Raw genomic sequence first — 13,410 nt, 5'->3', positions numbered from 1 at the left:
GGCTCTGTAAGCAGCAGCGTCCTCAGCAGCAGCACATCGAGCTGGGTAAATGCACAACATCGAGCCCTCAATTGCTCAACTACCACACAGTCAGTTCTCTCTTCTATCAGTTGATAGTTACAGTGGGGACTCAGTGTAGGATCTGGCACGTGCAAAAGTGAGCATGAAACCAGAAAGATCTAGTCTGAACTGCTGCACAGTCCACTTCATGAAATTTCCCTTCATTAGCCCTGCACTCAGCCAAATACAGAGGTCACACTTCAAAAATGTGTGTTTTCCTGTCCAGTCACGAAGGACTCATTGAAATGTGGAAGAAAAGGATACAAAACCTAAGAATTTTTTTTTTAAAAAAGAAACCTGTGATTTAACTGCCATTTAAAATGCTGCTTGTGCACAGTGGTAAGGTAAAGGAAGAGAGACAAGGATAGGAGAAGAAATCCTGTACATTAGGTCTACATAGGGATGCTAAAGATAGCGATAGGTGCCAATGAAAATAAAAGGCTCGAATGGAATTTTTTCAGGGAGTACACTTTCAGAACTGGAAAGCTTTTGATATAAATTAAGTACAATTTGAAAAAGAAATTACAAATTTGTCCTTGTTCTTTGTGTCTGACACATCTTACCTGGGCAGCGTCTCTTGTTGCAAACCTGCATCTGTGTATCAGAGCCCTCACAGTGTGATCCATCGTGTGAAGGAGGAGGGTTATTGCAGAGCCTCAGTCGTGTCTGAGTACCTTTCCCACAAGTCTCGCTGCAAGGACCCCATGGCAGCCAAGAACTCCACTCACCATCAACTGCAAAGACAGTACAGCTATAAAACTGTTTCAGCTCTACAGCTGATTTAACTTGAAATTAGAGCTCCACAGCCTAAGGCAAAAAACCTACATTGTTTAATATCAATAAATGAAACATTCTGAACAGCTCTTGAAAAAAACCTTTTCCTTGAGCAACAGCTGTAATGGATCAACTGTTTGCAAGAGAGAGATTACTTCTTTCTTTTTTGTTTTCTGAATACATCACCTCACTACAATCTTGGCACAACCAAACTGAACACTTGATCAAATCTGGTGTTTTCATAAGTTACCTGTCTCTGACTGCCCTGGGCTAGGCTGAAGGTCTCAGCCAGGGAAGGAGCATGCTAGCTACAAGTTGACACACAGCTTCAGTGCCTGACAATAAGCAGGAGCCAGAACTGAGTTCGTTGCCAAGATCTAGAGAAATTAATCTCTAGATGGTGGATGAACACTTAGCATTGCGGTGGTAGCAAAGCCAGTGAAAAATCAACATAACAAAAATTGTATAGAAGGAAACATGCCAGTGGTGAAGGGTTATGAACAAACTACAACCTATCAAACACAGGACGTACTACACCAAGACAGGAAGGAAACGTGAACATTTATCTAGTTAGCAGAAAGACATGGCTGAAAATTAAATAAACAGAGGAAAATATACTGATGTTTTAAATTATTAACCATTATGCTTTACATGGCCTTTCAATAGATTTTTAAAATTTTAATTGGCTTTGCACAATAGATTTAGAGTAGTGATAGTGAGTTTTTCTCTGAGCACATGTGTAACAAACACTGGAAAATATCAAAATACAAAATAAACATTTTTTATTGGGGTGTGAGGGTGGGATGGGTGGGGGGAAGAGAATTTGCTGAAAATTTTCCTTGCACATTTGTGACTTCTGTTTCCAAGCGCTACTGCCATTCAATACATTACAAGCAATGTTAAAATAAAAAATTTCAGAGTTTAATTCTTTTATAATTTGATAATCTGAAACAAGCTGAGAGAATTCGCGTTTGAAAAAAGAAAAAAAAAGAAAGACATCTATAGAGAAATGCCCTTATGCAACTAATTCTAAACCAATCTTCTCTTACCTGGGCAAGGCCTAATATTACACATGACTGAATCCACAGCACTGCCATCACAGGGCTTCCCTCCGTGCTGAGTTGTTGGGTTACTGCAGGTTCTGGTTCTGGTCCTGTTACCTTGTCCACAGCTCTTTGAACACTCCTCCCATAGCCCCCACTCTGACCAGTTGCCATCCACTAAGAAACAAAAAATCCCAGAGTCTTCATTAAAAGATGCTTGTGGTATCTATTGATTTTTTCTTTTTCTTTCCAGAAAAGTCAAAATGAATTCCAGCTTCTTAGAAAAATTAATCTGTCATGCAGATTTCGTTCACTGTTAAGGAACTTAATGTAAGGTGCATTAAGAGAATACATTCCCTAAGGAAATACCTGGACAGGGCTTATTGTGGCAGCTGCGTACATCGGTATCGGGCCCCTCACACCTCCTCCCACCATTTGCTGGAAGAGGGTTGTTGCACTGACGGACTCGCTCCTGAACACCTTGACCACAAGTTACACTGCAAGGTCGCCACTCAAGCCAGTCAGAAAATCCACCATGTACTGCAATGGGAGAAAGGATGCTGTTTGTCATGTGCTTGTGCTTATAATTCTCTTAGATCGATACAGCAAAGTGAAAAATGCACTTCATAAGCCATACTTGGAAATCCAGCTCACTCCATGTCTTCATTACTGCAGGAATATCTTACTACAGTTGGGAGAGCACTTCAGCTGCTCTGAAATAATTACTGCTTATGCTTCTAAATGCTTTTTTTTTGAGGTACAATTAAGTTATGGTATGTGTTCTCAGAACAGGATCTAGTTCCAGATCCTTTCATTATTACTATGTCTCTCACTCCTTCATATCCATCTGTCTCACACATCTGGATGAGTATAATGGAACAAAATTTCATTAAACAAAGCCACTGACATCTCAGACTGGGCTTAACATATTCCTTATGCATATATGGAAGAAAGATAAAATCCATATTTTATGGATAAGATAAAAACTTTATAACATTTAATTTCAACTAATCCTGTAATCTACCAGTTTGATACTCACCATCCTGTATTTTATGCACCTACCCTGGACAGTCAGTGGTACTCTAACGAGAACAGATCCCATCATATTACTTGCTACACACTCATATTCAGCTGTATCTTCCTTCTGTGCTGCAACAATACGCAAGGAGCCATTAGACAGGACAGTCACTCTCTCATCGCTCACAACTGGATGACCTTGGCGGGACCATCTGATGGTTGGAGGAGGCTCTCCATTTGCCTGGCAGTTCAGCATGGCTGTGGCACCAGCTTCAGTAACTGTCTCTACAGGTTCAACAGTAATGACTGGAGGACCTGAAACAGAAAGGTTTCTTTAGGTAATAGCACACGGTTACATTTTTTTCGTTGCATTGAATGTTAAAGGTCTGGTCAGAATGAGGGCAAAAAATCTTAGGTCAGTTTACTTTGACTAAAATTATTGTTGTTGATCCTCCACTGTCAAAAAATATGCAAGTTAAAATGATAGCGATAGGCTATTTTTAGTATGTATAAACCTGAAGACCAAAGTTCGGAGTGAGGCTTGACTCTTTATTGCTAAAGTGTCTTGCTTTTCATAAAGCCTGCAAGAAGATGCTATTAATCACGCCCAGAGGCAACTGAGACATAAGTAACAGATCCATACTGCTTGAGGCTGTAATAGAAAAGGGATGTTCAGAAATTCTACCACTAGTGAAAAAATAATTGTAAAACATTATTTCTGCCAAAAATAAAATATTGTCAGTGAAAGCTGGGATTCATCTCACATAATTTTCTTAAATTAAAAGGTAAGAGTCTAGTTTAATCCAGTTGTATAGACATGCTCTCTAGTCAACTAAGAAATGGGTCCTTTCAGAAAGTGATTCACCCCATTCTAAGTTGGTTTCTAAAATGAGGCTGATTCACCCTCTATATGCTTCTCTTCTTTGACTTCAGTCACTAGCTTAGACTAGAATCTTAAATAGTAATGATGAAAGATGAGATGAATTTTAACCTAGTGCCCAATCTCCAAAACCTCCATGGGAACTGCATACACCTATCCAAAGGTAGGTTATCGCTCCAATCTAGCAGCATTAAACTTATCACTTTGAGTCTTACTCTGAAGAGTTAGTGTCAGACTGCGTTCCACCACACCAGCATCATTGGTAGCCACACACTTGTAGTCACCAGCGTCTTCATTCTAAAGAAATGAAAATCAAATAGTCACATAACTTGTCAACACATAATGAGAGTGTCAGTTAACAGTGCACTTGTGTGGGTGAATTTTCCACAACACAAGATGGTATGTACTGCATCTTAAAAGGGACCCAATTAGATTCTAGAGTATCCTAACAGTTCACTTTTATTAACATTAAGCTGATATTCAGAATTATTTTTACTGTTGTTATTATTCCATTTTTTACTTCCTTCAACTCCTTAATTCTGAGGGTTGGGTTTTGTTTTTATTTTTTTTTCATTTGAATGAACTCAATGGAGCTGCTGTTTTTAACCCCATTTCAAAATACAGGCTTTTTGTTTATAGAGATAAAATGCGTCTTACCACTCATATTAGGAATTTAGATGCCAAGAGATTTGCACATGGACAACACAATTGACTTTTCAGCTGACCTGGGTAGAACCCAAGCTCTTTTAAGGTCTAAAGCGTAAGTCCCATTTAACTGGGCATGACCAGGATTTCACATACAAATGATTAGCATGTAGATTCAGTCCTTCTGACAATTAAAGAGAACGATAGCCCCTCTGTTTGTTTTTTTTTGGTCACAATAATTTGAGTCTAATTCTAGTCTGAATTAAAACTACATTTGTTAAAGGTGAAAGCTAAAGTGGATTAAATGTCTAGCCCCACTGTCTCAAAACAATACAATCTGGAACGCCTTTGTTAATCAAGTACAATGCAGAAACACATCATAACAGACCAGTGACTCACTACAGTGCCATAGATAGCGAGAGAACCATTGTTAAGCTGTCGGATCCTGTTGCTAATCAGAATGCTAACTCCTTTTTTGCTCCACTGGATGGTTGGAGGTGGATCTCCTCTGACTTCACAATTCAGCATAGCGTTGCCACCCAAGGGCTCAATTCGGCTAGAGTGGTAATCCCCTTTGAAGACTGGAGGCTCTGAAAAAACAAGTGATTGTAGAGGAATAGCAGAATCAAAACAAAATCCTCTTAATGAAATTGCTGGTAGGGATCATTCATCTCTGACTTTTTGAAGTGTGAATTTCAACCTGTTTAAATTCTTCCCATTTAGCCATAAGACAAGGTATCAAATATTAGGGGTAATGATTTTAATCTGAAAGAGGGTAGATTTAGATTAGCTGTTAGGAAGAATTTCCTTACTGTGAGGGTGATGAGACACTAGAACAGGTTGCCCAATCACTGGAAGCATTCAAGGCCAGGCTGGCTTTGAGCAACCTGATCTAGTGGAAGGGGTCCCTGCTCGTGGCAGGGGATTGGAACTAGGCATTCTTTAAGGTCCCTTCCAACCCAAACCAGTTTGTGATTCTACTATCAAAACAGATGGCTGGGTGAAACTGTCCAATGGCGGCCACAACTACCGTTATTTTACATACCTTTGACATATACAAAACCAATAGCTTTGATTGAGCCAACTGTGTTTTCTGCTGTGCATACATATGTACCAGAGTCATCTTTAGATACTCTTTCGATAACAAGTTCACTGTGTCCATTTACATCATCATATTGTGCTGAGGGGAGAACACACAGTAAAGGGTTACTTTGATGATTTTAAACATACAAAAATATCAGTCACTGAGACATATAAAACTGAATTAAAGTGCTATTCAAGAACAGAGCTCAATGGAACCGTGCCATTTCATTTCTGAGACACCTCAAAAATGCACAGAAAATTCACTGCTATGACATTTGCCCACATGCATGTATTCATTTAAATTGTGCCCTGCTTTGCGCATCTGCATTCTATGAACTGCTTAGGTTTTCTTCATATTTAAGAAAAATAACATTAGTTGTTGGATGCTGAGTAAACATCATCAGATACTGAATGTTTTTACATTCATTGTTACATTATTGGCTACAGAATAGGAACAGTTTCTTAATTATCATGCTTACAGCTGTGTCTCAGAGTCAATTTAATGATATGACTGCATAATACTGAAGATATTCCTTGCACAATCACTGCTTATCAAGTTTGTTTCCTTATCCTAAGCTAACTGCAATGCTGCGTCGGGTAAAACAACTCTAGAGTGGAATGGCCAAGTAAGACCATAACCAAGTTACCCACCTGGAATGATGTTATTGTTAAAGGTCCACGTTATTTTGGGTACAGGTATCCCAGTTGCCTTGCAAGTTAATCTGAGCTGTTCTCCTTTAGTCAAAGCTATATCTCCGGGCAGTTCAGTAAAAGCTGGAAGTACATGAACTATCAGGGTGACAGTGTGTGTGTCTTCTCCAGCAGCATTGTTAGCCACACAGGTGTAACTGCCAGAATCTTCAGGCTGGAAAAAAGCATGTTGGTGATGTATGTGATATATCCTACAAAATACTACCACTTGTAATGACAAGAGAATTTCAAAAGGTTTGGAACAAGTATTCATCAGAAATGCTCATCTGAAGTCTTTCACTTCCTCTAAATTTGAAAGGTGACTTACACTTCTTTTTGCCCTTCCTGAGAATTTATCACTACAAATTCTTCACAGATCTTAATCCTTAGTGGAAAAGAAACGCTTATAAAGACTTTGGAACAGTAAGAACAAGAAAACAAAATAAAACAATGGCTAATCCAGAAGTGGGTGAAAATGAAGAGAAGCAAGGTCTTACTACTGCCAAGCCTGTCAAGTCATTGCTTAGATTTAGGGAACTTACAACAACATTGTCCAAAATGAGGTCTCCATCTGGCACAGCCCGGTACTTTCCTACTACCTCTGTTAACAGTGTATTGTCCTTCTTCCAGTTTATTGTTGGTGTTGGAATCCCATCAGCCAGACAGGACAGAATAGCCTGGGAGTCCTCCGTGACTGTGTACTGCGCCTCCGTACTGCGAATCTTGGGTGGAACTGGGAGAAGGTTTATTAAAAAGATTTACCTCTATGTATTATCCAAGCACTACTGTAAAAGCATACAATACTGGGCTGAAAAAACATTGCCTGGATCTTCTGTATTGTTTCTTGTCTGCATCAGTGACCACCATTAAGCATGCCAGAGAAATGTGTGAAATACTTATAACATAGCACAAACCAAGTTAAGGAAATGTTCTTCCTAAATTCAAGCAACTGGCTTGAACCTAACCCAACAAAACTCACTTGATTAAGTAGCACAATTTTCCTGAACTTCTCCCTTACATCCTAGCTCCTTACCCTCCACAGGTTCATGCTGTGATCAAGCACATTGTCCCCATACAGTCCCACTTACTGTGCACAGCCAGCTCCATTCTGGAAGTGGTGGACCCTGCCAGGTTTGCCGCTATGCACGTGTAATGGCCAGAGTCGCCAGGCTGCACGAACACAATCTGCAGAGCACCAGTACTAAGAATTCTTCTTCTAATGGACTCCGTTATCCGCTGTCCATCCTTATGCCAACTGATCTCTGGCCCAGGGTAGCCTTCAGCCTCACACTGCAGAGTGACAGACTGATCAACAGGAACAACATACTCCTTGAGATGGGACTTGATAACAGGAGGAACTGAAAATTTTAAGAAAATTTTTAAAAGAATTAGATGTTGTAAGAAGCATGGAACACTTCAGTTCCTGGTGAAAAGAATCCTAAGGGCATATTTTGATCCTAAACTAGACAAACAAAACCTCCTGGGCTCTACTCAGTGTCACATCAGATAGGAAAGCATTAGATCTGTTTCTATTGCTCAGATGTTTTGACTAACAGAAAGCATGCACAAATTTCTTGTTTATAAATCACAAGACTTTAAAAGATGATTTACCTTGAACTTTCAGCTTGATCTTCCCCACAGCAGTGCCAGCTGGATTTTGAGCAACACACATGTAAGTGCCAGCATCTTCAACAGCTGATTTTGCAATCTGTAAACTGCCACTCGGAAGAACCATATAACTGTTGCCTAAAACAAATATAAGCAAAGCATGACACTTTTGTTTTTAAATGAATGGGTTCATTATATCTAAGTTTGAACATTCAGAAAAGGAACGATAAGTTTCTGAGTTATAGCAACTAGGCTGGAGTTACAAGGTTTAAGAGGATACCTGTTGTGACTATATTGATGCCCTCCTTTTGCCATGTTATTATGGGTCGAGGTGTACCTGTCGCTTCACACGGTAGTAAAATGGGATTGTTCACAATGACGTCCAGCACCCCTGGCTGAGTTTGGATAACTGGTGGTTCTGTTGAACAAAATAAAAAGTAATAGGTTTAACCTTCAAGTCTGGAGAATACAGAAGATACTAAAATTGCATAATGTGAGAGTCCAAGAAGGCTGAATTAGCAATGGCTGTATTCCACCATCCTTATGAAGAGCTCAGTGGAAGTGCACTTAAATATAAGACATGCTCAGCACAAGTATGGATATAGAATATGGCCTTACTTTCTGCAATTTGCCATCATAGATACATTTTAACTTACTGAAAGCAAAGAAACAAAAATCTTACAAAAATAAAATAGAGCAGCATGGACTGGGGGCCTCTATGCAAGGTACAGAGTTGGAACATGCAGAGTAGTGACTTTGTGAATAATCAGTGCACCCACAAGATAATTCAGCTGAGCATGTGATGGTCCATTCTGGCCTCACTGCTACTCTGAACCATATGTCTGTATTGAATGGGCAACGTTTACTGACAGAATGCAGTTTCTCTTCTGCTTCCCATCCTACCCTGAACGTGAAGAGTGGCGTGTCTGTGAGCTGAGCCAGCTGCATTCCGGGCCACACAGGTGTACCGTCCCGCATGGGCTAGCTGAGCAGCAGGTATTTCAACAGCACCTGCAGCAGAGAAAGTGCATTACAACATGCAGCAGTACCTGTATTCGCAGTAAAACTCTCTTAAGAGGTCTATACTTCTATTCTAAGAAATTGGAGAGGGGTTGTTTGAGGGATTATTTGCATTTATTTAATTAATTACTTCTAAATGTGCACAACTGCACCCTTTCACTGATTTTCTGCAGCTGAGCTCCAGTCACACATAGTACCTGAAGAGAGAATTCTGTAGCCATCTCCTCTGGGAAGCAACTTTATGCCATTTTTGGTCCAGTGAACTGAGGGGACAGGAACCCCTGACACAGTGCAGGAAATTACTACTGGAGACAGCTTTGTTACCAAAAGGTCTGTGGCTTCATCTGCAATGGATGGGGGCACTAAAAATGAAGATCAGTATAAAGGTTACTTGCCCATTTTAATTTTTATGAATTATTGGAAATAAGTTATCTTTCTTGTGAATACCAGAGAGTTATGTATATCAGTATCATAAAAGAATGATATAAACATCTCAACATTGGAATGCCCCAAAGAAATTCTGGGTGCCATGCACATGTAATAGCAATATCCCCTCTACCTTGAACAGTGAGCTCAACTGCTCTTTGATCTTCTCCTGCATCATTTGACACAGAGCACTCATAGACAGCAGTGTCATCCACAGTGGGAGAAATGATTACTAAGGATCCTGAAGACAGAAGTCTGAACAAAGAAAAGAGAAGAAAGTAAAAGCCATTGAAATACTTCTCAGGTAATCAGACCACTGCATTTGCTGGCTATACAAGATTACATTTAAGCATGGCTGGATTTTTAATGTGCCAAAATCACCCCTGAAAACTTTAAACCCATGCTGGAAAGAAAACATCTTTCACCTGTATGTATTTTGGTTCTGGTCAACATTAAGCAGACGCCCATTCTTTTTCCAGCTAATTGCTGGTTTGGGAATTCCAGAGGTTTCACAAGGCAAAGTGGTCTGCACATTTACAGTAACCGTAATATTCGTATGTCCAGGAGCAATAGCTGGAGGAACTAAGGACAACAAAACTGAATTAGTCAGAATAATTGTACACATATGCCCACACAACCCTCTCATACCTGTATATATAGAGCTGAACTGCCTGAACACATTTACTTGACTTTTATAAAGATTAACTTGACAATAGTAAACTTACTAAACATGTAGCATGGGATACATCAAGTCTTTCTAGTTCCAGTGCAGGAAGGAATATTTTTTTCATGAACATTTTATTTGTATTTCTAAGGCCATAAATTTCTTCCTTTTTTTTTTTTTTTTTTTAAAAAAAAAGCCAAATAAAAAACCCTGAGCAGCTAAAAAGGGGCTAAATTTAAAACTGGATGTGACAGAATAAGAAAAATGTTGTAACTGGACTTCAGACTTGTAAAAACATATATATTTATCTAAAACCCAAAATTTTACCAAAAACTTGCAGATCAATTCGTTTGCGTTCAGTGCCAGCGGTATTGATTGCCATACACACGTATCTTCCTGTGTCAGTAACATGTGCTGAGTGGATGTGTAAAGATCCATCCTCTAACATGGAATATCTGAAAGAAAGCCATATATTTTTCTTCTACTATCTAATCAACAGAACCATAGGCTATCCTGGTAGTGCATAAGGAAAACATGACTCAGGGTATAAAACAAATAGCCTAAAATTATGGTGTCTTTGGGCACAGAGAGTTTTCTCATTTATTGCAGTTATTCTGACTTCACTATTTCCCACCACATCCAGAGAAATTAGGAAATATGGCTGACATTGATTCCACATAAACGATGACGGATTCGAGGAAATATCCAAAAGGTCTTTTTTATGGTTTGTCATTTAACCTTAAAAAAACCCTAATTAATGCTTGTACATTTTATTTTCTGTCTGAAATATAACTTAATTCTTTAGCATTTATTCAGTTCTAGAAAATGCCAAACTACATCCCCTTACAACAATTCGAAGACAGAAATCACTCCCTATAATAAAAGTTGATACTAGAACACATATAGAAAGTTTTATATATTAGAAACTACGCAGTATACTCAAGTCTGAATGAAATTGCTTGGCTTCATCCCAAAATTCCATATATACAAAATATAAAAATCTTCCACATTTACTGATTAAAATCTTTAATATCAGAAAATTACTATTACATTTGGTTGTTAAAAAAGTTCTTTGTCCTTCTTAACAATAAAAGGATGAAACCTTTTGCACAGAGGTCTAATTAAGCTTTCTGTAATTAAAACATTCTTAAAAAACAATGAAGAATATTTATGCTGACTTCCAGACAATACCTTGTATTGTTTCCAGTAAAAATAGCCCCATCTTTCCTCCATGTAATTCTTGGGGTTGGTACTCCTTCTGCAACACACTCCAGAACAGCAGAAGCATTTATATGCACCACAGCAGTCTGGGGACTGCTCTGGATTGTAGGAGCCACTGTGGAGGGGAAAATTGCTGATGAAATGAAGAAAAATACCCTTTATTTTGCAATGATTAAAACTAAATACCTGAAAATGACGCAGTAACAGTACAGGGATCACTGCAAAGACAGAAACAACTTTCTTACCATTTTGTGTAGTGCATGATAATTGCCACGATGCAGTAGGGAATGAAAAAGAAAGCTTGTCTGAAATGCACTGTAAAGATCATCTTTGCAAGTAACTGTGAAGGTTATCATATAGCTAAAACAGTAAAAGAGTTCAGCATATTTAATTTGGCAAAATAAGGCTGTGGTGATATCCCTTCTTCCTAATTATAAATTAAGGAGAAAAAAAGAATTTTAATTGGACCAGTGAGGACAGACATTGGGGGAGCACAGTGCATATGACTAGGTTGTGAACAGAACAGAAATTGGAAAAAAGATTCTTATCACCCAAGTATGAAAATAGAAGAGTTTCTCATCACACTGGAGGTGAGAAAAAAAAAATGTTTAAAATGAAACTCAAGCCTATGGTAGTACGGGACAAGTATCAAGATGCATAGGGCCCTTCAAGCCCCATCTTCCTGCTACCTCCTGCTTACAGGTACAGAGGAACAGCCTCAGTTTTCAAGTCACCTGCAAAACTGGTGGCCAAGCCAGCTATGAAACCTAGTTCCCCAAGGTGCCAGTCGAGTGCTTTTAAGAATTTATCTGAATTTGTCCAAAAGCATTTCTCAGTCCTGGATCTGGGTGTTGATTCTGGCTCTATCCTGACTCCGTATCAGGATGATGGCCAGATGCACAGCACCCTCCATCAGCAGGAAACACAGACAGATGGAGAGTGAACCATGGTGAGCCCCCCACAGGTCTTTCCATGTGGGGACAACTGTGGTCTCAGACGGTGGCACACAAAGTAATACACATGGCCTCACAGTTTAGACACAGCCTGAGGGGCTTGAAAGAGACTACCAATTTTTTGTCATTTGCAACACCTGCAGAAATACCATGCAAAGATCAAAATACACAAGACTGGATCCATGATTTTACCGTGTACTGTCAGCATGAACTCCCTGGTCATTTTTCCTGCAATATTACTTGCCACACATGTATAGCTTGCTGTATCGCTGAGGTCAGCATTATTGATCTGCAGGTATCGCCCATTAGAGAGGATTCGAACTCGAGGAGTTCCCTAAAGAAAAAAAGAGAGTTTGACAAATTTAACCTTACCATTGTTCTCTTTATGAAGATAGAACATTCTTTTGTTGCAGAGTAATAAAAGCCATGAAAAGAAGGCCAAAGATAAACCAGGGACTGAATTAATTGCTGGCTTAACTTTATTAACATCCATGAAGAAAGATAACAGGGTAAACAAAGTTAAAAAAATTATCATTGCTTGATGGTTCCCCCTTGAAATCCCCACTGGGGCTTGTGCCCAAGACAGCTTTTTTTGGATTATATAGCCAAAGGGATTTTTAAGTTCTTATGGAAAGGCGTAGCTAATAGCACATGATGAATTTCAATTTTTTAAAATCCATGCACACTACAGGCAGAAGAAATACATGTTTCTCTACACTATTATTCAAACATCAAAGTCTTGATCAGGTGGGAGCCAGCATAAACTTAGCCTTACACTAAGTTCACCAGCCAACATTTCTGAATGTGAGAACACCACTCTTCTCAGCAATACAATGACTCTACAGCACCTGTTAGGTAGACATTTGAAGTCAAAGCTTTTTTACCACAAATATTCTGGGTCATATCTGCATGAATGACTGAGAGTAATACCCACTACAAGTGTTCAAAAATCTGACTGGATAAAAACCAGTAGAAAAAGAACACAAACTCAAACTCTTCCAGTATGTGCTACCCACATTTTGAATGAAATATAAAGCTGGCACTCCAATCTACTCTTTTGGTTAGAAGATCTGAGAATTGCAACTACAACAGATAGCTGAAACTGCTCTGGCTATGCACCCCCCTGCACTAGTACCCTGGGTACACTGATCTCATACTACTACACCAACTCAGAAAGCCTACCGATGCAGAATAAACCATAGTGCTGGAGCCTCATGGGTGAAATGATTCATCACCAGAGTGGATTACAGTCAGATTTTGTGTAATAACTGGTATTGCTGATACCGGTATAACTACACACCCTATGCTATAGTTTCTAAACACAGA

The 13,410-nt window shown here is 39.1% G+C and overlaps 1 protein-coding gene across 2 annotated transcripts in view; it reads right to left on the bottom strand.

Annotated features, from left to right (window-relative positions):
• HMCN1 (hemicentin 1) overlaps positions 1–13,410 on the bottom strand; it is a 211,555-nt gene that overhangs the window by 24,091 nt on the left and 174,054 nt on the right. For both annotated transcript variants that reach the window (XM_074907071.1, XM_074907072.1), the window contains 19 exons: positions 12,277–12,418; positions 11,102–11,246; positions 10,238–10,365; positions 9,672–9,828; positions 9,380–9,501; positions 9,018–9,182; positions 8,704–8,811; positions 8,081–8,218; positions 7,804–7,938; positions 7,281–7,550; positions 6,735–6,925; positions 6,154–6,367; positions 5,465–5,599; positions 4,819–5,009; positions 3,990–4,071; positions 2,940–3,209; positions 2,247–2,417; positions 1,884–2,054; positions 624–794 (listed from right to left, as the gene is read on the bottom strand). In XM_074907071.1, the coding sequence (XP_074763172.1) occupies positions 624–794; positions 1,884–2,054; positions 2,247–2,417; positions 2,940–3,209; positions 3,990–4,071; positions 4,819–5,009; positions 5,465–5,599; positions 6,154–6,367; positions 6,735–6,925; positions 7,281–7,550; positions 7,804–7,938; positions 8,081–8,218; positions 8,704–8,811; positions 9,018–9,182; positions 9,380–9,501; positions 9,672–9,828; positions 10,238–10,365; positions 11,102–11,246; positions 12,277–12,418 (3,106 nt within the window). The remainder of the gene's footprint in view (positions 1–623; positions 795–1,883; positions 2,055–2,246; positions 2,418–2,939; positions 3,210–3,989; positions 4,072–4,818; positions 5,010–5,464; positions 5,600–6,153; positions 6,368–6,734; positions 6,926–7,280; positions 7,551–7,803; positions 7,939–8,080; positions 8,219–8,703; positions 8,812–9,017; positions 9,183–9,379; positions 9,502–9,671; positions 9,829–10,237; positions 10,366–11,101; positions 11,247–12,276; positions 12,419–13,410) is intronic.

The sequence above is a fragment of the Athene noctua genome, chromosome 5, assembly GCF_965140245.1.
Source record: "Athene noctua chromosome 5, bAthNoc1.hap1.1, whole genome shotgun sequence".
In the NCBI taxonomy this organism is placed as follows: domain Eukaryota; kingdom Metazoa; phylum Chordata; class Aves; order Strigiformes; family Strigidae; genus Athene; species Athene noctua.
The sequence above is the reverse complement of the archived record's forward strand: the minus strand, read 5'-3'. Positions and strand labels throughout refer to the sequence as shown.